Source organism: Colias philodice, chromosome 9 (genome assembly GCF_061535455.1).
Source record: "Colias philodice isolate Cphi_HAF_F1 chromosome 9, ilColPhil1 Martin Lab GWU primary, whole genome shotgun sequence".
In the NCBI taxonomy this organism is placed as follows: domain Eukaryota; kingdom Metazoa; phylum Arthropoda; class Insecta; order Lepidoptera; family Pieridae; genus Colias; species Colias philodice.
In genome coordinates, this window is record NC_143094.1 from 7,171,636 (window position 1) to 7,193,650 (window position 22,015).

The window sequence follows — 22,015 nt, forward strand, 5'->3', positions numbered from 1 at the left end:
TGGCTGATAAACATACATAGATAATTTTTGAATAAATAAGGTAACGGCACCAGTGGTGGACAAGCATCCAGTAATGGACAAAATAAATATTAAATTTAAATATTAAGGCCAAAATTAACGTTATATAATTTGGCAATACTTAAAATAAAAGTTTGGTTCATAAGCTATCAGAATACGACATTTCATCTTATTCGGCCAAAATGTTTGAAGATGGCAGAACGTTATGTTTAGTTGCTGCGACTCGTTTCGAAGAAATCCATTTTTACTAAGGAAATCCTTAAGGAAGTGAGGACACAATTTTAGTTATAAGAATTTTTGTATAAATGTCAGCAAAATTTGATATTACTTTTATTTATAGTAGTTAAGTGTACGAAATATTACACGATTTAGTATCATGATAGGTTATGTTGTTTAAATAAAATTCTTCAGTGTCCATAACTGGATTTAATTCTATGGATATATCCATTTATGGACATATGTCGAAAATAAACTTTTTTTAAAGTTATTATTTACATGCGCTTCTCTGTATTGTCTTTTCTTTCTGATTAATAATATACCTATCACGACCATTTCAAACAAAGGGTTCCAATATTGTACAACAATTGTCCATAACTGGATTTGCTTTGGTTCCTATAATGGACATTGATATTTTTTGTTAAAATTACACTAATGGGTCCAACAACATAATATCTATCTAAACATGAAGAATATATTTTAGAACAATGGGTCATTATGTGCTGTGCGACTCGTTCTCGGCTTCATTCTCTATCATTGCGTAGAGAAGACGCATACTTATGCGTATTGTAACGCATCTATCATAGAGAGTTCTCTGATGAACTGTTTGGATCGCTGTCTGCTGCTAAATTCCACCACCATATAGCATACATGCTTATATTTCATCCACACAATCTTGACAACAGTTTAAAAAAAGCTTTTTGCCTCGTGCTACAATTTGGAATCCATTGTAGCACGAGGGTGCTACAATTTGGAATCCATATCGATGGACCGATCAGATTAAGGCTGCTGGCGGATTCAGATTGGCGATTCACTTCACGAGTGTAGCGGAATGCCAGGAAACAGAGAGATATGGTGGAACATCGTGAAGCGGGTAACATCTACCCCCCCCCCCCCCCAAACCTCATGTTGACCACGTTCGCTCTGACTAGAGTGATATAACGAAGAAGAATAAGTCCCAAAATGGATGGAATGGCAGTACTTTTTTAGTTATATTTTTCATCCCTGACTTATTGAGAAAAAAAAACAATATTGGTGTTTCTTAACGGACATGACTCGTATTTAACGATGCATTTGTCCAATTTTTGCCTAGAAAATGGAAATTAAAATTGTTTTAAATATTATAAGTATGCAAAATAATTATTAAGTACTATTTTTCATAAATGCATCCCCGATTTATTGTATTCCAATCATCATTTTCAAGATTCTATTGCTAACTATAAGTCTTCTCCAAGTGTAAATAACTGGAGAAACAACATTAGGTACAGTCCATAAATGGGTGTTCATAACTGGATGTTGTCCAAAACTGGGTGTCCATCATTAGATTTTTCACTGTCCAACACTGGTGCAAAAAAGTGGTTTTTTAATTTATAAATAACTTCTTTATTTATGCATTGTTATCTTTTTTCTAACATTGGTTACGTTAAACTAACATTGAACTAAAGGTATAACTAAACAATATCCAATAAAGTTAAAAAACCTACGAGAAATTTGCAAAAAACTTCAATTTTTTCCTTAATCTGTACAAGACTGGTGCCGTTACGTTATGTACTTATATAGATAATTAATTAACACTCTCTATAGTGCAGTCATGGGCAGGCTGCGGCTGGTGTCCCACAGGCCACAACACATTAAATTCTCTAAAGGGCCTCTGCGTGTTAGACCTGTCCCCAGGCCACGTAAGCCTTCCAAAGGACCGGGTTTCTTCCTTCTGGTGGTACCCGTGTATTATGGAGAGATACATACTGAAGCCAAAACCAGACTAAGTGCGTAGGTATACAATGTCAATGTGTAACAAAATATTTAAACGTTTTTCTGTAACTTGGAACCCGAAAATTCTGAAAATACACAGACGAAGCTGCGGACAGCGGGCGAAAAGCTAGTAGCTATTATATGTATATATAAACATATAATAAAATCATATGAAAGTTAAAACTGTACATTGAATATTTTTTTTAAAGAATGCATGAGAATTTGGTACAAAACACGTACAAAGATAGCTTGAGACCTGAGGCAGGACAAGATAGGTTTTATCCCGGAAATCCCACAGGAACGGGAACTATGCGGGTATTCCACGACTACGCGGGCGAAGCATGGGCGAGGCCGCGGGCGGAAAGCTAGTATACAATGTAATATCAATTATCATATACATATTATGTAGTGGGACTCAAGTGGGTAGATTGAAGATTCCTCTAAAATGTTAATAAGATCACATAGAGTCTACCTACACAGTACAATAATTCATCGGGCTTTTTAAGTTAACACAAAAACTATGAATAGAAAAATGTTTTATTATGTAAAAATCGTATACTAATAATATATTGGTACATATTTGCATTCAACATATTTTAATACATCGTCTGTTGAGTACCCTACGGTATCAATAGTCCAAAGCACAGGTCCAAAGTAAGGTCCAAAGAGTCGAAGCCAGTCGAAGCAGTAGTCTTATTTTGAATAATCTAGGCGTGAGTGGTCGCATGTCGCAGGTCGTATGTCTCTATGCCTCTCAACTCTATGATTGTCACTTTTCAGATTTCAATGTCATGTCATTTGCGCTTTTCCATTTTCATCTCACTTGGCGTTTGGCAAATGGCAAATCTTTGCAATACGCAATTTTATATTTACAAAATAAACAAGAATTTGATGAGTGTTTTATAAAATATTTAAAAGAATATTAAGAAATATCTGAATGTAACGCCTAAAAAGAAGTTGACTCTTACAAATCATGGATGAAGGAAAAGAAAATATGAATTGTTATATTACAGAACTACCGGATGAAATAATTGCTGTTATATTAAATTACAGTTCATGCAATGATATTATCTCATTTGGATTGACGTGTAAACGTTTTTATAACATAACTTTTCATGACCAATATCTTTGGAAAAGCAAATGTATCGAGGCGTAAGTAACAAGTATCTTCAAGATAACAAAATGGTGTTACAATTCAAAATATATGATCTTGTACGCTTATTATACACATGAACAATCTAATTTACAGGCTTCCACCGCCTATTTTCAAAACGGTCGAAAAACAATCTGATGGTAATTGGTTAAATGAACTCAAAAAATTTAACAAAATAAATAAAGATGTCATATCAGAACTACTGTCGATGTCACCGAAATTTTACTGGTAAGTAGAAACATATTTTATTTGTATTTCATATTTATATTTATAATCGTTATCTAAGGTATATCATGAAACTGTTTTGAAATTATTAAAAGTAATTGAAATTCAAATTCCATATTGCAATTTTTTGCAGGGATAAGCTTTATGATAATCTAGAGAACAATAATTTATAAGAAAACAAGTTTGCACAACAATGCGATTGGTTTTACCAGATAATTGCTATTTAATGTTATTTAACCCATTGAGCCCCGAACGGCCAGATCCGGCCGACGGCCGACGGCGACAATAGATTTTCTATTGTGTCTGTGATTCCGGGGCCTGATGGATTAATTAGTCATAAAATATAAATCCCTGAAAAGGTTTTATAAAATATACAGAAATGTAAAAATGTTGTCTCACCTTTTGTGACTTTAATACAATTTACTTTTACCCTACAACAATTTTCATCACCTATGATTATTTATTAAAAATTTTAGGAGGATGAATCAATTGTCAATAGAAGACGTTAAAGAATTCTTCAAAATTGCCACGAATGACCAACTGAGTTATTTTTACACCATACATATTCTGCAAGATATAGTTCGGAAAGCGATAAAGTATCTGGAACAATATGTTTGTGAGAGGTAAATAGCTATCAATTATATTAGGTTTTTTACTCCCATGAATATTTTAAAGATCAAGTAGGATAACCAGACCTTTGGTTAGAAAGATAGAGAAGATTGTAGACTGTTTCTTTTTTCTATGCAGGATAAAATATATTGCAAAATAAATTAGAATCAATTAGTTACAATAAAGCAATTGATATTTGAGCATTAAAAAAATACAGTTATATTATTTCTTTTTGCTGCTTAATATACAATATCAAATTTATTACAGGCCATACACTTTAACCGATATGCATTATGCAAAGGGTGCTCTTCGTTTTCTATTCCACACATACCTCACCATCAAATGGGTGAAGTTACAAATGGCACAAGAGCTCATGCCGGAGATTGTAATAAATTTCTTTGTCCAGTGGATTGATCCAGCCAACCTTTACTTGGACGAAAATGTCAATGATGCCGTCAGTATTTATTATACTACTATTAAACTTTTAAATATTGCTTATTATTTTTTAACTTTTATAAGAATTGCAATATGATTTTTACAGTAAAATTCAATCATACAGGCGAAAGTCATAAACTTATTTTTTTGGGGAGCCAACAACAGGGTATCTTTCATTCTAAACCTCATGTGCCTTCAAGAAATTTTGAAATGAAAAATCCAATGTTTTATATCATTCAGACAACATGTACCTAATTATGTATATATCTAACAATTTTCCTTTCATTTCCTTCATTAATTCTGATAATCTTAAAGATATTGATATTTTTATCTCTTTATAAAGTTTTAATATGAATAATATGTTTTTACAGCTGAATGATATTGTTGAAAATGTAAAAGATTCGATTCGTGAGGCGCGTGCCCGCAAGCCGCCACCTCCAGGGTGGAAGAAAGTTACAGATAGAGAAGTACTTACAGCCATGTCTCGGGTGCTGTTTGGTCAAAAGCGCATTGCAATCACTTCAACTGCTGACCTTGATACCTTAAATATTGTCAAGGTGATTAAACTCTGTATAAAATAATAAAAAAATTCCTGAATAAAAATTTATGAGAAGAAAATATTATATTAACAAACAACTTCTTGTAGATTGTTACTTTATTTTAATTTTTTAATTACAGGTCCTCAAAACCAAATGTGGCAATGCTATTGTAATGGCGGCTATATATCAGGCAGTGGCAAGGAAATGTGGGGTAAAATTAGAGCTGATTGCATTTCCCAATCACCTCTTCTTAGAGTGGCTGGATGATACAGATCCTCACAATGTTCTTCTGTTCACTATTTCGCTTGAAACTGGAGAGCTGCAACCAAAACGCCGATGCCCATTTTCAAGCAGTACCCAGAGATCAAATTATTCATATTGCCCTGATTCTTTGCTGCAATATGTATATTCATCATATTTAATCACCATGGGAGCCATTCGGAATTGGTATAAAGCTCATAATTGTTCTCATTTGTTTCAAAGTCAAAATCTAATGAGTACTTAATCAATAAAATTATTATTACAGGAACACACAGAATGCATTGCATTTATTAAACTTCTTGGGAACAAACCAAAACCATCAAAATCCTTATAAGAATTTCTTTGCTTATTTGATTGAACATCAAGGCCTAAGTTCTAATAATACAACTTTGGACTTAAAATATGTAAGTAGAATAGGAATAGATAAATTATTTAAAATAGTTGACTTGAAAATATTAACATTGTTAAGATGTTTTTTTTTCTTGTAGCTGGATCCCATCTATCGTCAAGTCATCATTGCTTTATCTACATTAAATAAACCCGTAGAATCAGCAAACCACAATGTAAGTCAATAAAATTATCTTACTTTATCAATTATCTAAAGGCCACTAAAATATTTTTAATTTAATTGTGATCATAACTTTTTCTTTCAGTTTGTTTTCAAGAAACACGATAACAATGTGCTGTTTGCAGTAGGAATGATATGTTATCATAAGAAGTATGATTATATATGCATTATCCGCGGATGGGATTTGACCGGAGATCACGTACATATACCCGTCGATGACTTGTACTTCGGTCGTAAACAACCCTTTTACCGCGTCACCGCCGCAGACCAATCTGAGAGATATGTCGCACAAGGTAAGAAAATAAATTAGTATCGTTTAAAATTTAGTATGCATTAGTACCTACTTACAGAATTTTTTTTTTCGGGAGTACAAGATACTCAATCTTTATAAGATGGAAAGATCAATTAGATAGATTTATAATAATTATAGATTCAATAGTTAGGGGAACAGACAAGAATTAAGACCAGTTTTTTTCGAACTTGTTGGGTATTTTTATAAGTGGATGATTCTTTTGCATCCCTCACGTCTTTGGAACGATGACTAAAAAAATTCTTTCGTATCTGTTTTTAAACATTAAATTGGCGCGAACAAGAAAGAAATCGGGCAAATGACGCTTTAGATGACTGTTTTATAAGGGTGAAAACTATGAGAAAAATTCATCATCGGCTGTCAGACATGAAATTTGTTAGAAGTCCGTAACGTCCGTACGTATGTCAGAGGTACCCATCTTCCAGGAAGCTCAAATTGGCCTTAGTCGAATTTCGACAAAACTGTTAACTTTTTCCTTGAATTAAAGCAATTTCAATTTGAAATGGTGCTTTTTAAGAAACTCATATCCAGTTTTAATCAAAAGAAAACAAACAAAAGCAAAATATAAAAATTCAACTTTTTGCCTGTTCCCCTGATTTTGCCGACGTGTGTCGTATACACTATTGACTATACTAAAAAAATCGTTTTGGGGTTATGATTTTTACTTTTTATTAAAATTTTGACTTACGTATTTCAGAGAACCTTATAGAATTGACACATCCTAGTCGTCTATACCATTTGGAAGACCAAATATCGAAGGAATTCAGCCATTTTGATGGATTTGCATACGTATTAAATAACGAAAAGAAAATTGAGTATCCTACCGAAGCACCCATCATTGAAATGTATAGAAGTCGTTCACTCATAAGGCATTAAAAAACTAACAAACTAATAGAAAATAATCTACAAACGATACAGAATTCATGAAATGATTTTTATTCTTCAGAGAAGCCATTATTTTAAAAGGTTCTCTCCTTTTTTTCTAGTACGTCATATTACCTAAGTATATAAGAATTAGTTGCAAAATGCAAATGTAATGGTAGTAATATAATACTTATGTACAAGTATTTTAATCAATATTTAATCATTTACAAATGATTTTTTGGTGTATCCGATTCAATTAGATTGATTAAGAAGTAGTTGTGAGATAAATGTTTTTACTTTTTACTACATATTTCTGTGGGATCTTATAATATGATGACATTAAAAAATACTAGATGTTTTGATCTCGTCGACTCTGCAAACTGGCTTTGATAGTTGTTTTTTAATTAAATAACTTATAATATAAATTACAGTATACTTATACATTTTTTTGTACATACTATGGAGACATTCGTATTTAATATTTATCTAAAGGGTTTCTTTTTTTCTTATTTTTATTTTGAGAATCATGTTGAATATTTTATTTTGCATTTTATTTTATATAATTAACTATGATAATACGATTAAGATATAAGATTAATACATAAAATGAATGTATTTTTTGTGTAATTAAATGATGTCTGAATGTTTACTTTAAAGAAAAAAAAAATCATATTAATTTTAAATTTATTTATGTAGGTGCCTAGTGTCCCTGTAAATTAATGTACCTTCCTATGTGATATTATTAAGTTATGTTAAAAAATAAATGTTGACATATTATATAAAAAAAAATCAATGTTTTATATGTTTAAAGTTCCAATTATTACTTCATTATGACTATTACAACAACTATTATCGTCTACCGTGACCATACCGTGACAATACCGTGACAATATTATATGCGTATAAATTGTATGACGTAACTGGACGAAACCTTGAGCAATCGTTATTTTAATATTTTCAATAATATTACAATCGTAATAATTATATCTAATCAACTATCTGTATGTTTGTTCTTGCTAATATCTGGAACGGCTGGACTACTTTTGACGGGACTTCTATTGATGGGCGGGGCTGCCTGATAGCTGATAAAATTAGGATAATTTAGGCTGCGTTTATAACCTTACAAAAGTCGAGGTCGCGGGAACACCTAATACTTATCTACAGCCACTCGCACTTGGCCAGTTTCTTTATTTGTAAAACAACCTGTTTGCGTAATACGGTGTTATGTTACAAAAGTAGAAAGAAACATAAATACTATTCCTAACGAATCTAAAAATTCGAATAATGGTGTAGTTACAATATAATTTTATACTATACTAGCTGCGCCCCGCGGTTTCACCCGCATTGCTCAGATCCTGTTGGTCTTAGCGTGATGATATATTTTAGCCTATAGCCTTCCTCGATAAATGGGCTATCAAACACCGAAAGAATTTTTCAAATCGGACAAGTAGTTCCTGAGATTAGCGCGTTCAAACAAACTCTTCAGCTTTATAATATTAGTACTAGCGGTCTGCCCCGGCTTCGCCCGTGGTACCTACATGTTTAAACTATCCTATCTCTCAAGTTGCATCGAACTGCACATGGTGTGCGAATTTTATTATAATCGGTTAAGTGGTTTAGGAGTCCATTGAGGACAAACATTGTGACACAAGATTTATATATATGTACTAGCGGTTCGCCCCGGCTTCGCCCGTGGTACCTACATGTTTAAACTATCCTATCTCTCAAGTTGGATCGAACTGCACATGGTGTGCGAATTTTATTATAATCGGTTAAGTGGTTTAGGAGTCCATTGAGGACAAACATTGTGACACGAGATTTATATAATATATTAAGATTAAGATAGATGTGGTTACACTATGGATCGATTTTGGTTATTTAATTATTACGCTGTTTTTACCAATATAAAGGATAGAAGTAAAAGTTGAAGAAAATGAAAATCAAGTCATTTGTGGAATGGTTTATTCAAATCAATGAATACTGATAAAGAAAATTTATAAACGCATCTACTAATTATTTAAAGCATTTCATTTATATTTCTGTGTGTTTAATGTAACTAATACATTCTTCCAACAACGAGACTACATGTTAACACAGCATTTCAACATGCAATGTCATATAATAAAAAAAACTTAAGATATCTAAATTGAGGAAATTATGAAATAGGCAGGTATGAATATATGAATTATTTTTGTAAAACAAATGGTAAATATTTATTTTAGGTATTGTAACATTTTTTTTGGATAGGTATGTTTTTTTAACATTATAATATAGCTGATTATCACACATCATTTAACATTTATATATAAGAGGTAGATTATCATAAATTGTTTTGATATAAAATACTGTGATTTTTGTGCTTTACATTTTACAATATAAAAGCTTTTAATTGTGATACAAAAATAATACTCTAATAAATAACTTAATATAACACTTTAAAGTAATGGTATGTATCATATACATAATATATTAATACAGAATAACAATGATATACCCAAGATATACCTAATAAAATATGTTTGACATTATATGTCATTATAAATTTGCCTAAATATTTGACTAAATATATATAAAAATTCTTATAGTTTAACAGATCGTTGAACAAATGTTTGAGGAACTTCCTCTTTATCTAAATGTTTCATATAGGCTAAGAAACATGTCCATATAAGGCTGCATACACTTATAAATGGTACTCTATTAGCAGGAGGAATAAGCCAAAAATTCATTACAGCTACTGCAGGCCACACAGAAGCACCAACCTGAAACAACAAAATATGAGTTATATTATGATGCCAACCAAATATTTTACATACCCAAAAAAATGTACTTTAGTGAAAATCCTTAACATTTTAAATTGCAGTGAAACAAAAATTAACTTCAGCACTCATTAAAAAATCAGTGTCATAGCTTTAGAAATTCAATAATAATAATGTACCTTTATCAGGGATATATCTTATTATATTAACATGAATGAACTATTATAATATTATGTAGGTAGTACCATGTACATAGAAAGATGTTTTTTATCAAATTACCTTGTATGTTGGCCAAAACTTTGCTCTAACCTCATCCACTGCTTCATCAAATGTTTTAGATTCCAATAAGCTCATTCCAAAATAGAAACTACACATTGCAAATGGTGTGTAAGTTACAGTTTCACATAATGTCTGAAAAGTGAACGATTTATTAAGAGTAGTATAAAATTTACTTTAGATTACTGTTTTTTGCATGTATGGAACTTCAATAATGCTATCAATTTAAGTAAATCTGGATTGAACAATTCTGTTATAGCTCTGGTTCCCAACAATATAAAATAAAAGGGAAAAATTTTGCCTGCAATAAATAATGTGACAACAATAAGGTTTAAAGAAGTTGTACCCACCTTAATCAATGCAGCTTTTAATGTATTTGCTGGCCACATAATACTTGCTATTGTCAGCCAACTATAAAGTGTTGGAGCTACATAACAAGATCCATAGAGTCCAAATCGTGCACATCGCCACCAATCATATGAATTATCATCTAAAAAAGAAACCATTTAATTTAAATGAACACAAATGAAGTGTGTTCTTTAAAATTATTTCTACTAACTTACTGAAACTTTTGCCTTCGAACGTTTGCTGTATGAAACTTGATATTGGCCAAATAACTCCATATGAAGCCATCCCTCTGGTCAAAGGATGTCTAAGGATACTTGAAAATTTACTGTAACTCATTTTGTCAATTGACTACTACTGGTTATAAATCTATTTTTGTCAAGGATAAGAATGGCGCATTTCATTATTCTCTTGAAGTTCTGCCAAATTCACGAGTTATTTTCATAAATTCTAATTCCTATATCGACGTCTTGGATAATTCAGTGGAGAGTGGAGAGAACGTATATAGTTTATACGTTATTATGTCACGTACCTACCAGATACGTAAATGGAAATCAGTGGACATACAATACCTATGTATTGTTTTGAAGAGAAAGAAATAAATATAATATAATTGAGAAGAATCTTTCGATGTGTTAGTAGGAAAACAGACTTTATATGTAAAAGTCTAAGAATTAAATCACAAAATGCAAATTTAAATAAGACGGTCTACTCATCAAGTATATTTGTTCTGTGCTACTCATGGTTAGAACCAGTTCCATACAATGACAGATTTGGGGTTTTTATTTTCAAAATGCGCCATCTCTTAACTGCATCCAAAACAATTAGTTGCTTTATACGATCACAGATGGCAGAACAATCGATAAGAAATAATTTATTACAAAAAAAAAAGACAAAGAACATTTATTTAAATATCTAATTATTTAATTGAACTTGTATTATAAATATTATAAAATTTTGTATAACTTACAAGTTGAGTAATAATTACGATAGCAACACAGTGAATTGATTTCAATATTGATTGTGAAATTTTTTACACAAATATGGCGACTGCTCCTTGCGTTTGCGCTTGTTTGTAGTTTTGTTCCATATTTGTACTGTTCTTCAAGAAATTAATCCGCCGATCCGCGTTGAGTTGAGTCCTCTCCTCCGTAGTGAAGTGTACGAATTTCCCGAAGTTATTGTGAGAGTTGAGCTTTTAGTTCCTCCACCGTTACGTTTGTGCTGTATCTTTGCGATATAGACGCTCGTGATTTGTTTTCATCATGCCTAAACGTTGTGCATTAGGATGTTATAACAGTAAGTACTAAGTATAGTCATCATATATATATATATATATATATATCTGCCATTCTGTTTTCTTCATAGATTTCCAATCCTCCATAGAGTAACCTCAACTTAGATGCGTGTTCTTAGTGGTTGCAATCCGGCGTCATTTTCAGTCCGCCGGTTCCGATGGGATTCCCCATGTTATACAATAACATGGGGAATCCCATCGGTCCCCATGTTATACAATAACATGGGGAATCCCATCGGTCCCATCATATATCACATGGTGATAGAAAAAAATTTGAGTGCAAGTTTAACTTGACTGTATATTATAAGTAAGATGTCAGTATTGTTAACTTTAAGCTTTAATTTAAAAGTGAGTTTTGCTTTTTTTTTCAGAGAACACCTACCATAGATTTCCTCATCCAGAAAAGAATCCTGACCGTTTCAAGGCTTGGGTTCATATAGTGGGTGGGAAGTTAGATAGTCCTACTGATTATGAACTGTATACAAAGAAGGTCATCTGTGATATCCATTTTACAGACAGGGACAGGAACCGTAATAACCGGTTAAATTTTCTAGCTGTGCCATCACTTCATCTTCCTGGTAAGATTTACATATAATTTTCAAATTAAGGCATTATAACTTAACTATTACTGGGCTATTTATTAGAACTTATTGAATTGAAGTTAGTATTTTGCTAAAATTGCGCACATTAGACAAAACCATGATGTTTTACCCACCAACATTTGAGACTGTAGTTTACATGGCTACTATTATTTTTGATTTTTATATTTATTATTCTCATCTCCACCACATGCAATCTTTTTTCATCCAGGTACAGGTTACATAATTAAAGGTTCTAATTATCAAAAAAGGCTATTAAAGAAAAGCAAAATAATTTTTTTACTACTTGTTTCTGTCAGCATTTTCGCCTATGAAAGAAAATAAGTAATAGAAAAAATATAGCTTTTAATGGTGAAAGAATTTTTGGAGTGGTTCAAGTAGTTTTGAGATAAATTTTAACACATAAAACAAACAAAAATCAAAAATATTATTTTTTATTTATAACTCAGGTTGTTTTTTTTTTGTATTTATAAAAAAAACATATTTAAGAGGGTTTATGGGTTACAAATATAAAACATAAGTACATATTTTTGTCCCACTTCAAATTTAAAATTCTCTGACATAACTTATAAGTTTTTATTTATTTTATAAATAAATAATATTATTAATATCTTATTTTTCAGGCCAGTCTGATGAAGCTGGTACTTCAGAAAAAGTTTTCCTTGCATCTGAACCTGTAATTGAGGGAAGCAGCCTAACTACACTAAAATCGACACTGGCAGGTATGTACAGGTTACATAATTATATGGATTCTAATTATCAAAGAAGGCTATTAAAGAAATACAAATTTAAAACAAAATTAATTAATTTTATAAATAAACTAGCGGTCCGCCCCGGCTTCGCCCGTGGTACATATGAAAAATAGATGTTGGCCGATTCTCAGACTTACCCGATATGCACAGAAAATTTCATGAGAATCGGTCCACCCGTTTCGGAGGAGTATGCAGACTAACATTGTGACACGAGAATTTTATATATAAGATTTAGTTTCATTTTAAAGCAAATTTATTTTATTTATTTTATTTATTTTATTTTAAGGGGTTTAGTATTCTAGGTGCCATCAACATTTCCAAAAGGTCATCGTCATTCAATAGTTATTTGTTATAACAAGTGAAATATCATAATTCATAATTAATTTTGGGCCTACTCTGATAGAATGTAATTATTGTAGTAGAATCTAAATGGTCAATAACTGTATTGAACCCAATCAATACAGTTATTGACCTCTAGCTTTTGCCTGCGTCTTCGCCCGCGTGGCATTAGATACTTAAGGAATCGGGATAAAAGACCTATGTTCTTTTCCATGTCAAAGGCTATATGCATGCCAAATTTAAACCAAATCCGTTCAGCCGGTTTTGCGTGATTAAGTAACAAACATCCACACTTTCGCATTTATAATATTAGATAGGATTTAGGTTGTAGTAAAACATACTTTCAATGATAAATAAAATCTTTCTATGTGTATCCGTGCTCAGCATTATACTTATAACATGTACTCTTATTTTTCAGGCAAGTCTGATGATGTTGGTCCTTCAGAGAAAGTTACACTTGTACCTGAATCCAAACATGAAGGAAGTAGCCTCGCCGTAGAATCAATATTGACAGGTACTTCATATTAATTATAATTATTTTATTGCATTCATGGTGTTGGTAAATGTTATAAAATATGGATGTAAAAGACAAGGAAGGAGGTAATGTAATTTTAGCGCATCCCAACATGGACAGGTTAGGGTTATTTTTTTTAACTTTATACATTGCAGTATTGTATAGAATACCGGATTATATACATTGTCTAGGTATTGTATAGAATATCGAATTATACGCAATGCCTTTAATATATATATATAATATATATTATATACTATTAATATTTCTAATGTATTTTTATTTTTTCACATTACAGATAATTCTGCCAGAATCATAATTTCAGAACACAATTATTGCCAACTGCAGAAGAAGGCAATAAATAAAAACAGAAGTAAGTTATAGAGGGGGAGTGGGACAGGATAGGCTTAAAAAAAAAATGTTTTTAGAAGTTAACCCATTGAGCCCCGAGTGGCCCGATCGGTCCACGACACAATAGATTTTCTATTGTGTCTGTGATTCCGGGGGCTGAGTTATTAGAACAAACAAATGTATTAATACATACAGCATAGCATACAAATGCTATTTAGCTTAGTTTGACACTAATAATTTGTGTTTCTTTTAACAGGTAAACATCAGCAGCAGGAGGTGCCGTCATTTTGGTTGAATCAGCTGAAAACAACAAGAAGAAAAATTAAAATTTTGCAATCTAACTTGTTGAGATCACAGAGCAGAAACCAAAATCTTCAATCCCGATTAGCCAGTGCGGAAAAAATGTCTGCTGACCTTTTATTTAAAAAACTGTCATGCAAAATGACAACAGCAGCAAAAATTTTCACAAAAATGCAGTACAGCCAGACAACAAAGAAGCCTTCTGGCCGCAGATTCACGCATCAAGAAAAAGTGCTCTCACTTTCTTTATATAAGAAAAGTCCGAGGAGTTACCCTCTTTTGGCAAAATTTTTCACATTGCCATCAATAAAATCTTTAAAGAGACTTTTATCAAAAGTAGAAGTGGAGCCCGGGCTTAATAAATGTATATTTTTAAAAATAAAAAATACAGTCGAGGAGTTGTGCCCAGAAGACAGATTGTGTAGTCTTATATTCGACGAAATGTCGATTTCCCCGCAAATACACTACAACGCTGCAAAAGATCAACTTAGGGGGTTCACATTTAATGGTGAAAAAATTGCAGACCATGTATTAGTCTTCATGGTGAAGGGACTCAGACGGAAGTTCAAACAACCCATTGCGTACTATTTCACCAACGCCTTAAATAAGGCACAATTAAAAAAAACATAAAAAAAAATTGTTTTGTATGTACGAAGTACAGGACTAAAGGTTGTGTGCACTGTGTGTGATCAAAGCACAGTCAATGTCAGTGTCATCAATGAGTTAATAGAAGACACAAGACGAAAATATATAAAAGAAAAAAAACAATGGAAAAATGAATTAATTGAAATAGGGAAGACCACACTAATCCCTATATTTGATGTTCCGCATTTGATAAAAGGAGTCAGAAACAATTTGCTCACAAAAGACTTAAAGTATTATGATTTTGAAGAGGAGTGCGAAAAAATTGTTAAATGGGAGTATTTCAAGCTAACTTATGAAGCTGATAAGTCTTATGGAGAGTTAAAATGCCTGCTGAAAATTACAGATGAGCACATTTATGTGGAAAAAATGAGGAAAATGAAGGTGAAACCAGCAGCCCAAATTTTTAGCCACACAATGGCTGCAACTGCAGGACATCTTGTGGCAAGAGGAGAAATTCCAAGAGAATGCCAAAATTTGGTAAAATTTACTAAATTAATAGATAATCTTTTTGATTCGCTAAATTGTAATACATTCAATGTACCAGATGGTATTTTTTTTTTTTTTTTTTTTATTGTGTGATAGGGAAGCGCTTGACCACGATCTCGCCTGATGGTAAGCTGAGATGTGGCCTATGATGGAGCGCGCTTCCCTAGAAGGTACCCGTTCACTCTTCGCTTGAAGACCCCCATATTGTACTCGTCGGGGAACACATACTCAGGAAGCATGTTCCAGTCCCTCGCGGTTCGGATGAAGAATGTCGATCCGAACCGCTTTGTCCGGGTACATGGAACATCCACCATATGGCGATGCCTAGAGTCTGTGCGCCTCGACGATCGAAGGAAAAACGGGGATGGCGGAATTAAATCGTGCAATTCCGCAGCGCACTCACCAAAGTGTATCCGATAAAATACCGATAAACTTGCCACTCTGCGACGGTGGGCGAGGCTCTGGAGTTTTTTGCCTACTAGCTCATCGTCGTTTATTAGCCTCTTGGCACGCCTCTCTATCGCCTCAAGCGCCTCCAGCTGGTACTTGGCGGAACCGTCCCAGAGGTGAGAGCAGTACTCCATGCACGATCGGACTTGTGCTTGATAAAGGTTGAGCAGCTGTCCCGGGCTGAAATACTGTCTCACCTTCGCCAGAATTCCAAGCTTTTTTGAGGCTACTTGGGCTTTGGATTCTATATACGAACCAAAGTTCAGAGTAGGCGTCAGGGTAATGCCAAGAAGCTCGAGGTGGTTGGTTATCGGCACGGATACACCCTGGAAAGTCGGAGTCAGGTGGAATGGACTCCGTTTAGCGGAGAATAGACACGCCTGGGTCTTAGTCGCATTGAACTTGACCAGATTGGCATCGCCCCAATCGGAGACCGCCTGTAAGGACAAGTTCATGCGATCGACCATCGACTCTCGTAGAGACTGGATTTGTGCCGTACTGGTTCGCGCGCTGGATACATATCTCTCCACAACAGTGCTATCGTCTGCGTACCCATAGATACCGGGTTTCAGCAGATCGTTGATGTGTAGCAAGAAGAGTGTTGCGGAGAGAACTGATCCCTGAGGGACCCCGGCATTAATAGCCATTTGGTCGGACGAGCAGCCGTCGACGACTACCCGAAGCGACCGGTCTCTCAGAAAATCTGAGATCCAGGCGCAGAGACCAGCAGGCAGACCGTAGGATGGAAGCTTGCCAATAAGACTATCATGCCAGACCCTATCAAAGGCCTTCGAGATATCAAGGGAGACAGCAAGTGCTTCACCATGATTCTCGATGGCCTCGCTCCAGATGTAGGTGGCGTACGCTAGAAGATCCCCAGTGGACCGGTTTCGGCGGAACCCGTACTGACGGTCACTGAGGAGGTCATTCGCTTCTAGGTGTGCCAGGAGCCGGCTGTTCAGTACACGTTCCATAGTCTTACAGAGTATGGACGTGACTGAAATTGGCCTATAGTTGGAGGGGTCGGCACGACTGCCTTTTTTGGGCACGGGCTGCACGTTGGCAAGTTTCCAAGATTTCGGTACTATTCCAGTCGTCATCGAGAGACGAAAGAGGCGTGTCAGAACAGGAGCAAGTTCAGGCGCACAGGTTTTAAGTACTATGGCTGGAATTCCATCAGGGCCGCTGGCTTTATTCACGTCAAGATTCCGCAGCGTTTTAAGAACCTCAGTCTGACGGATGCGAATTTCGGGCATGTTCACCTCGCATCCAGGTAGACTGGGAGGTTTCGCATTTGCAGGATCAAGACGAGAATTTTCCGCGAAAAGAGAAGCAAAGAGGTTCGCTTTCTCTACGGCGGTGTGAGCCAGCGATCCATCCGGTTTCAGCAGTGGAGGAAGTGAGGGGCGGCAGAAATTCGATTCAACCGTCTTAGCCAGGGACCAAAACGCTTTGCTACCAGAGGGGTAAGAAGCCAGTTTGTTCCCTATTCGGCTGACATGGTCAAATCGAGCTTTCCGTAGAGCCTTTTTGCAGGACTTGGCGGCTCGGTTGAAGGCTTTCTTCTTTTCCGACACGTCCTTGGCCTTGCGGTGTCGAGCATCAACCCAAGCCAGGTATGCTTCATGCTTTAGCGCTTCTGCGCGTCTGCAGTCGGCTCTGAACCAGGGTTGAGCTTTGCCGGACATAGCTACGTCTGAGAATGGGATGAAATACTCCATTCCCTGTCGCAGCACATCTGTCACAGCATCCGCGCAGGTCGAAGGATCATCAGAAGCAAAGCAGACCGGTCGCCAGGGATAAGACGCAAAGAAGGAGCGCATCTCATCCCAATCTGCTGACTTGTATCGCCACACGCGCCGAGAGCCCCTAGGACTGGGATCGGGCGGCGAGTAGACAGATACAGATTTCACCAGACAGTGATCGGAGCTGCCAAGCGGCGAAGAAATCGCCACCGAGTAACGGTCTGGATCTGTTGTCAGCAGAAGGTCCAAGCAATTGGCTGTATGGCTCTCAACATCAGGAACCCGCGTCGCTCCTTGAACCAGCTGGGTGAGATTTAATGCTATGGAGAGTTTACGCATCTCTCTCCCAGCCAGGTCAGTGCACTGGTATGGGTATAGCCACTCCTGGTGGTGGGCATTAAAATCCCCCAGTAACACAAGCTGAGCGGAAGGGTATTTGTGTTGAGCAGCATCCGCCACCTCACTAAGGTACTCTGTGAGCCTGATCGTCTCCTGGTCTCCGCTGTGCGCCCGGTAGACACAGGCATAGAGAAGTTTCTCTGGGCCTGTGTCCACCAGCATCCATAGCACGGAAAAATGGGGGTCTTCAAGATGTCGGAGACGCCGACAACAGATGTCATCTCGGACGTACGCGCACACACCTGACCGAGCCTTAAAATTATGCTCCAGGGTGTAGCCGGGATAGGATAGGTACGCCAAGTCAGACGGACATCTAATCTGCGTCTCCGTGAGGAACAAGATACACGGTTTGCTAGTCTCAAGGTGGAAGTGGACTGCAGCGAGATTAGAGTGGAGACCTCTGATGTTGGTTAGGTCCACTTTTAGCGAGAGGGAGTGCTGCCGCTGTGCAACCTTATACTTGTATCTTGCCTTTTTCATGATCGATTGATAAGAGAGTGAAGTAGGTATGAAGACGGCAGTGAGTCGAGGCGCTTAACATCAGGACCGGGACACACACTTAGTAGCCGCATTATTGGGGACTAGTCTGGAGACTGCGGGGACGCCCGAGCCCCCCCAAGTTGTCCATAGGGCCCTCTCATCCGGTCGCCAACCGGCACTATGACGCAACTTGGGATTTTTCGCTGGTTGGCGGGGCAGCCTTTCGCGTGTGGCTAGCACGCTACTTGGGCCCCCTACTGACCAGCGGTCGGCCAGCGGTGCACCGTGCCTCGGATCCCGCTAACCTCCATGACTAGGCACCAGATGCAGCAACATCAGTGTGTGTCAGATCGTCCCGATTGTCAAAGCGCAACTGACTCGACCCGTCTTCACTAAGGCTACATCAGCTTCATCGAGTCGGAACACGGACGCTTGGCGACTCGTCTTCAGCTGATGGGTGGTCATTATAGCCGCGACAACTGTCTCCCACCATGTCACCTGTTTAGCACCACCCAGGGGCCACGTGTAGGGTTTCTGAGTTCTGGGTATACTCCTACGGACGGAGGTGACTCGGCCCCCACAATAAAATTTATAAAGGGTGTGTGCGAAGAAATAGTTTGCACCATGATTTGTGGAAGAATGCTATAAAAGTTTTAAAAACAGTAAAATTTATGAAAAAAATTAGAGATAATAACAAAATCCGTTTAATTGAAACACAAGCAATACCATCTGTTAAAAACTTAATACGCACAATTGAAGGAATGCAACAAATATGGATATTGTTGTCTCAAACGTATTCATTTGATGCTATGCTAACTCGTAATTTTAACCAGGACCCACTAGAAAATTTCTTTGGGAATATCAGAAGTTATGGGGCTAGAAATACGGCACCAGACACGGTGGCTTTCGAAGGGGCCTTTAAGTCCCTGTTAATAAATAATTTTAACTCGCCCCATTCTCTTCACGCAAACTGCGAAAAAGATGAGGACAATTGTTTGCAAAATATGGATTTTTTTTTTAAAGAAAAGTCGGTTTTGGTGCCCTCAACTTCTGATATTCCCAGTCCAATTGATGACGAGGCACCACAATTTTCCGAAAGCTCACAAAAGAACAGAGCACAAGAAATTGTGATACCTTTCATTAATTTAAATACTTCAGTAAATGATGTTGGACAGGGCAATTATGTGTGTGGGTGGGTCCTGCACAGATGTATTAAAAATGTTAGTAAAAGCTGCAAAGTTTGCAAAAAAAATATGTATGGCGACACTGAGAGCACATCAAATGAATACATAAGGGCCAAAGAATATAAAAAAAATAAAAAGTCACTAATATATCCGTCAAAAGCTATGGAAAAATGTTTCATACAGTTACAAAATTTAGTGACGGATATATTGAAGAAAGATGTACCTAAAAAAGGATTGAAAGAAAAAATTAAAATGTTTACTGACATATTTGTTGATTATCCTTTTAATTGTGATAAACATAAAACGACATTAAAAAAATATTTTGAAAATATAGTAATTCATGTACTTGTATACAGTTGGTGCCGATCAATAAATCGGATTTTGTCTGGCAAAATCACTTATCACGGTGAGGACGAAATAAAAATAGCAGCACAAAAATATAAAAACAGACATAAACATTTAACAAATAAAAATTAATGTAAGTTTTAATTAGCTGTAAATAAATAAATTGTAAAATAAAATTGGTTTTTATTTGTATGCACTCACTTTCTGAAACTTATGTTTAGACTTCAGCTTCTTACTATTTTACTGTATTCAAGTTGATAAGATTTTACTTAATTTGATTTACTATCAACTTGAATACAAGTAAAATAGTAAGAAGCTGAAGTCAAAGTACCATTGCATGTAATATAGTAGATGTCTATAGCTATAGCTATACATTTCACAAGTTTGTGGATGCCGATAATAGATGGCGCTGTTTATCAGATCAATTGACATTAGCGGTCTTCAAAAAATTCTGCGAGCGGGCTCTCTATACCCGTATATATTATATTACTCTATGGTTAGAACTTAGAATACCTACGGACTTTGACATAATACTGTGTTATCACCGTAGAGGGAGAATGTACTAGAGACGACATCGGCGTATACCCGAACGAGATGGCGAATCCTTACGTCAATGTTGCCAACTATTACAAAAACTTTTTATCCGAAAAACTGGCAAAATATCTATAAATGTTTGGGTATTTTTTTGTAAGATAGGTTTATGAAGAAAAAGACAGATTTGAAAAGATTTTGTTATTTATTAACTTAACTAGCGACCCGCCCCGGCTTCGCACGGGTGCAATGCTGATACTAAATAGTAAATACACTACAGAAAAACTGTGAACGTTGTATATAAAAACATAGCGGCCCGCTCCGGCTTCGCACGGGTATAAAATATATAGCCGGGCGGCCGGCCGGTACAAGCGCGGATCCAGGGGGGGGGGTCATGGGGGTCATGGGCCATGCCCCCCCCTGGGCCATGTGCACGACCTAAGTGGACCACTAATTTAATATTAACTTTTGAAATTAACAAAGTAATATTGTTCAACATGATTTTTTATTAACTTTTGAAACATAAAAGTAATATTATAGAACAATGAAATCAATTTCAAACGGAAGAGAATATAGGTAACAAAAATTAGAGGAAAAGTTATTTACGATCGATCTGAGATCGGGATTAAAAAAACTATAACTGCGGAATAAAGTTTAATGGTAAAGTTGTAGGTATTTAAAATATTTATTACAACTTTTGCTTTTACACTTCTCGCAATTAACCACAAATATCGAAATATCCCAGTTCATATATTTTTTATAAAAAAACAAGGCTAAAGTTTAGATATCATTTCAATCAATGGTAAATAATAATAGAAAATACAGTAAAATTAGGACAAAAAAGGTCAAGTGCGAGTCGGACTCGCGCACCGAGGGCTTCGAACAAACCTAATTGTTTTATTATGTTGTATCTTTAAATGTTGCTTGTAGCAATTTTTTCTTTGTCTGTGCTATAGGACGTGGGGAGTACCTTGTAGGTTGTGATTCCCTTGCAAGTAGTTGCTAGTTTCAGAATATGCGGTTTTAATTGCTATTTCTTCTGATTCAGATTCAAATTGAATTTGAATCAGAAGACAGAATAATATCTTATAAAACAGATACGGGAATAATTACGAAAAACATGAATTTTTTATTACATTATATAAAAAAAAAAATTAATCTTATAACCCCTTTACTCATGAACGCAAATGTAATGTAGGTATTCAATAATTGATATTCACATCAAAAACTTAGGTCTATTATACCTTTAAGCAGTAATAAAATCAAATTTC

The 22,015-nt window shown here is 35.5% G+C and overlaps 4 protein-coding genes and 1 long non-coding RNA gene across 6 annotated transcripts; 3 read left to right on the top strand and 2 right to left on the bottom strand.

Annotated features, from left to right (window-relative positions):
• Window positions 1-700: 700 nt before the first annotated feature.
• On the bottom strand, window positions 701-1,794 carry LOC149485910 (uncharacterized). The gene is made up of 2 exons (XR_016316078.1): window positions 983-1,794; window positions 701-745 (listed from the first exon to the last, which is right to left on the bottom strand). It is a non-coding gene; the product is annotated as an uncharacterized LOC149485910 (long non-coding RNA).
• Window positions 1,795-2,784: 990 nt separating this feature from the next.
• On the top strand, window positions 2,785-7,720 carry LOC149485911 (F-box only protein 21-like). The gene is made up of 10 exons (XM_089699249.1): window positions 2,785-3,138; window positions 3,236-3,367; window positions 3,841-3,987; window positions 4,241-4,427; window positions 4,780-4,965; window positions 5,087-5,394; window positions 5,474-5,612; window positions 5,697-5,771; window positions 5,862-6,069; window positions 6,784-7,720. The coding sequence occupies exons 1-10, from the start codon at window positions 2,960-2,962 to the stop codon at window positions 6,960-6,962; spliced, it is 1,740 nt and encodes a 579-aa protein (XP_089555375.1). The 5' UTR covers window positions 2,785-2,959; the 3' UTR covers window positions 6,963-7,720.
• A 1,178-nt stretch (window positions 7,721-8,898) lies between these two features.
• LOC149485912 (mpv17-like protein) lies at window positions 8,899-20,758 on the bottom strand. 2 transcript variants are annotated; one of them, XM_089699251.1, is made up of 5 exons: window positions 20,704-20,758; window positions 10,546-11,038; window positions 10,333-10,472; window positions 9,986-10,117; window positions 8,899-9,709 (listed from the first exon to the last, which is right to left on the bottom strand). In XM_089699251.1, exons 2-5 carry the CDS (start codon window positions 10,664-10,666, stop codon window positions 9,530-9,532), a joined length of 573 nt encoding a protein of 190 aa, XP_089555377.1. In that variant the 5' UTR covers window positions 10,667-11,038; window positions 20,704-20,758; the 3' UTR covers window positions 8,899-9,529. The 2 variants fall into 2 exon arrangements, with proteins under 2 accessions (XP_089555377.1, XP_089555378.1); XM_089699252.1 differs by lacking the exon at window positions 20,704-20,758 and having other exon boundaries at window positions 10,546-11,057.
• On the top strand, window positions 11,445-13,842 carry LOC149485913 (uncharacterized). The gene is made up of 4 exons (XM_089698547.1): window positions 11,445-11,626; window positions 11,996-12,202; window positions 12,847-12,945; window positions 13,733-13,842. Exons 1-4 carry the CDS (start codon window positions 11,593-11,595, stop codon window positions 13,840-13,842), a joined length of 450 nt encoding a protein of 149 aa, XP_089554673.1. The 5' UTR covers window positions 11,445-11,592.
• LOC149485914 (uncharacterized) lies at window positions 19,275-20,392 on the top strand (the record flags this gene model as incomplete). The annotated part of the gene is made up of 1 exon (XM_089699250.1): window positions 19,275-20,392. A coding segment is annotated over one exon (1,071 nt), but the record flags the coding sequence as incomplete, so codon positions are not given.
• Window positions 20,759-22,015: the final 1,257 nt, after the last annotated feature.

Excerpts from the sequence above, each read along its gene's own strand:
- LOC149485911 (XM_089699249.1), top strand. The coding sequence starts at position 2,960 with ATGGATGAAGGAAAAGAAAATATGAATTGTTATATTACAGAACTACCG. Across the intron at positions 3,139-3,235 it reads AAAAGCAAATGTATCGAGGC|GCTTCCACCGCCTATTTTCA; the intron begins GTAAGTAACAAG and ends TCTAATTTACAG. Across the intron at positions 6,070-6,783 it reads TGAGAGATATGTCGCACAAG|AGAACCTTATAGAATTGACA; the intron begins GTAAGAAAATAA and ends TACGTATTTCAG.
- LOC149485912 (XM_089699251.1), bottom strand. The coding sequence starts at position 10,666 with ATGAGTTACAGTAAATTTTCAAGTATCCTTAGACATCCTTTGACCAGA. Across the intron at positions 10,118-10,332 it reads TAAAAGCTGCATTGATTAAG|ACATTATGTGAAACTGTAAC; the intron begins GTGGGTACAACT and ends TTCACTTTTCAG. Across the intron at positions 9,710-9,985 it reads AGTTTTGGCCAACATACAAG|GTTGGTGCTTCTGTGTGGCC; the intron begins GTAATTTGATAA and ends TTGTTGTTTCAG.
- LOC149485913 (XM_089698547.1), top strand. The coding sequence starts at position 11,593 with ATGCCTAAACGTTGTGCATTAGGATGTTATAACA. Across the intron at positions 11,627-11,995 it reads TGCATTAGGATGTTATAACA|AGAACACCTACCATAGATTT; the intron begins GTAAGTACTAAG and ends TTTTTTTTTCAG. Across the intron at positions 12,203-12,846 it reads GCCATCACTTCATCTTCCTG|GCCAGTCTGATGAAGCTGGT; the intron begins GTAAGATTTACA and ends CTTATTTTTCAG.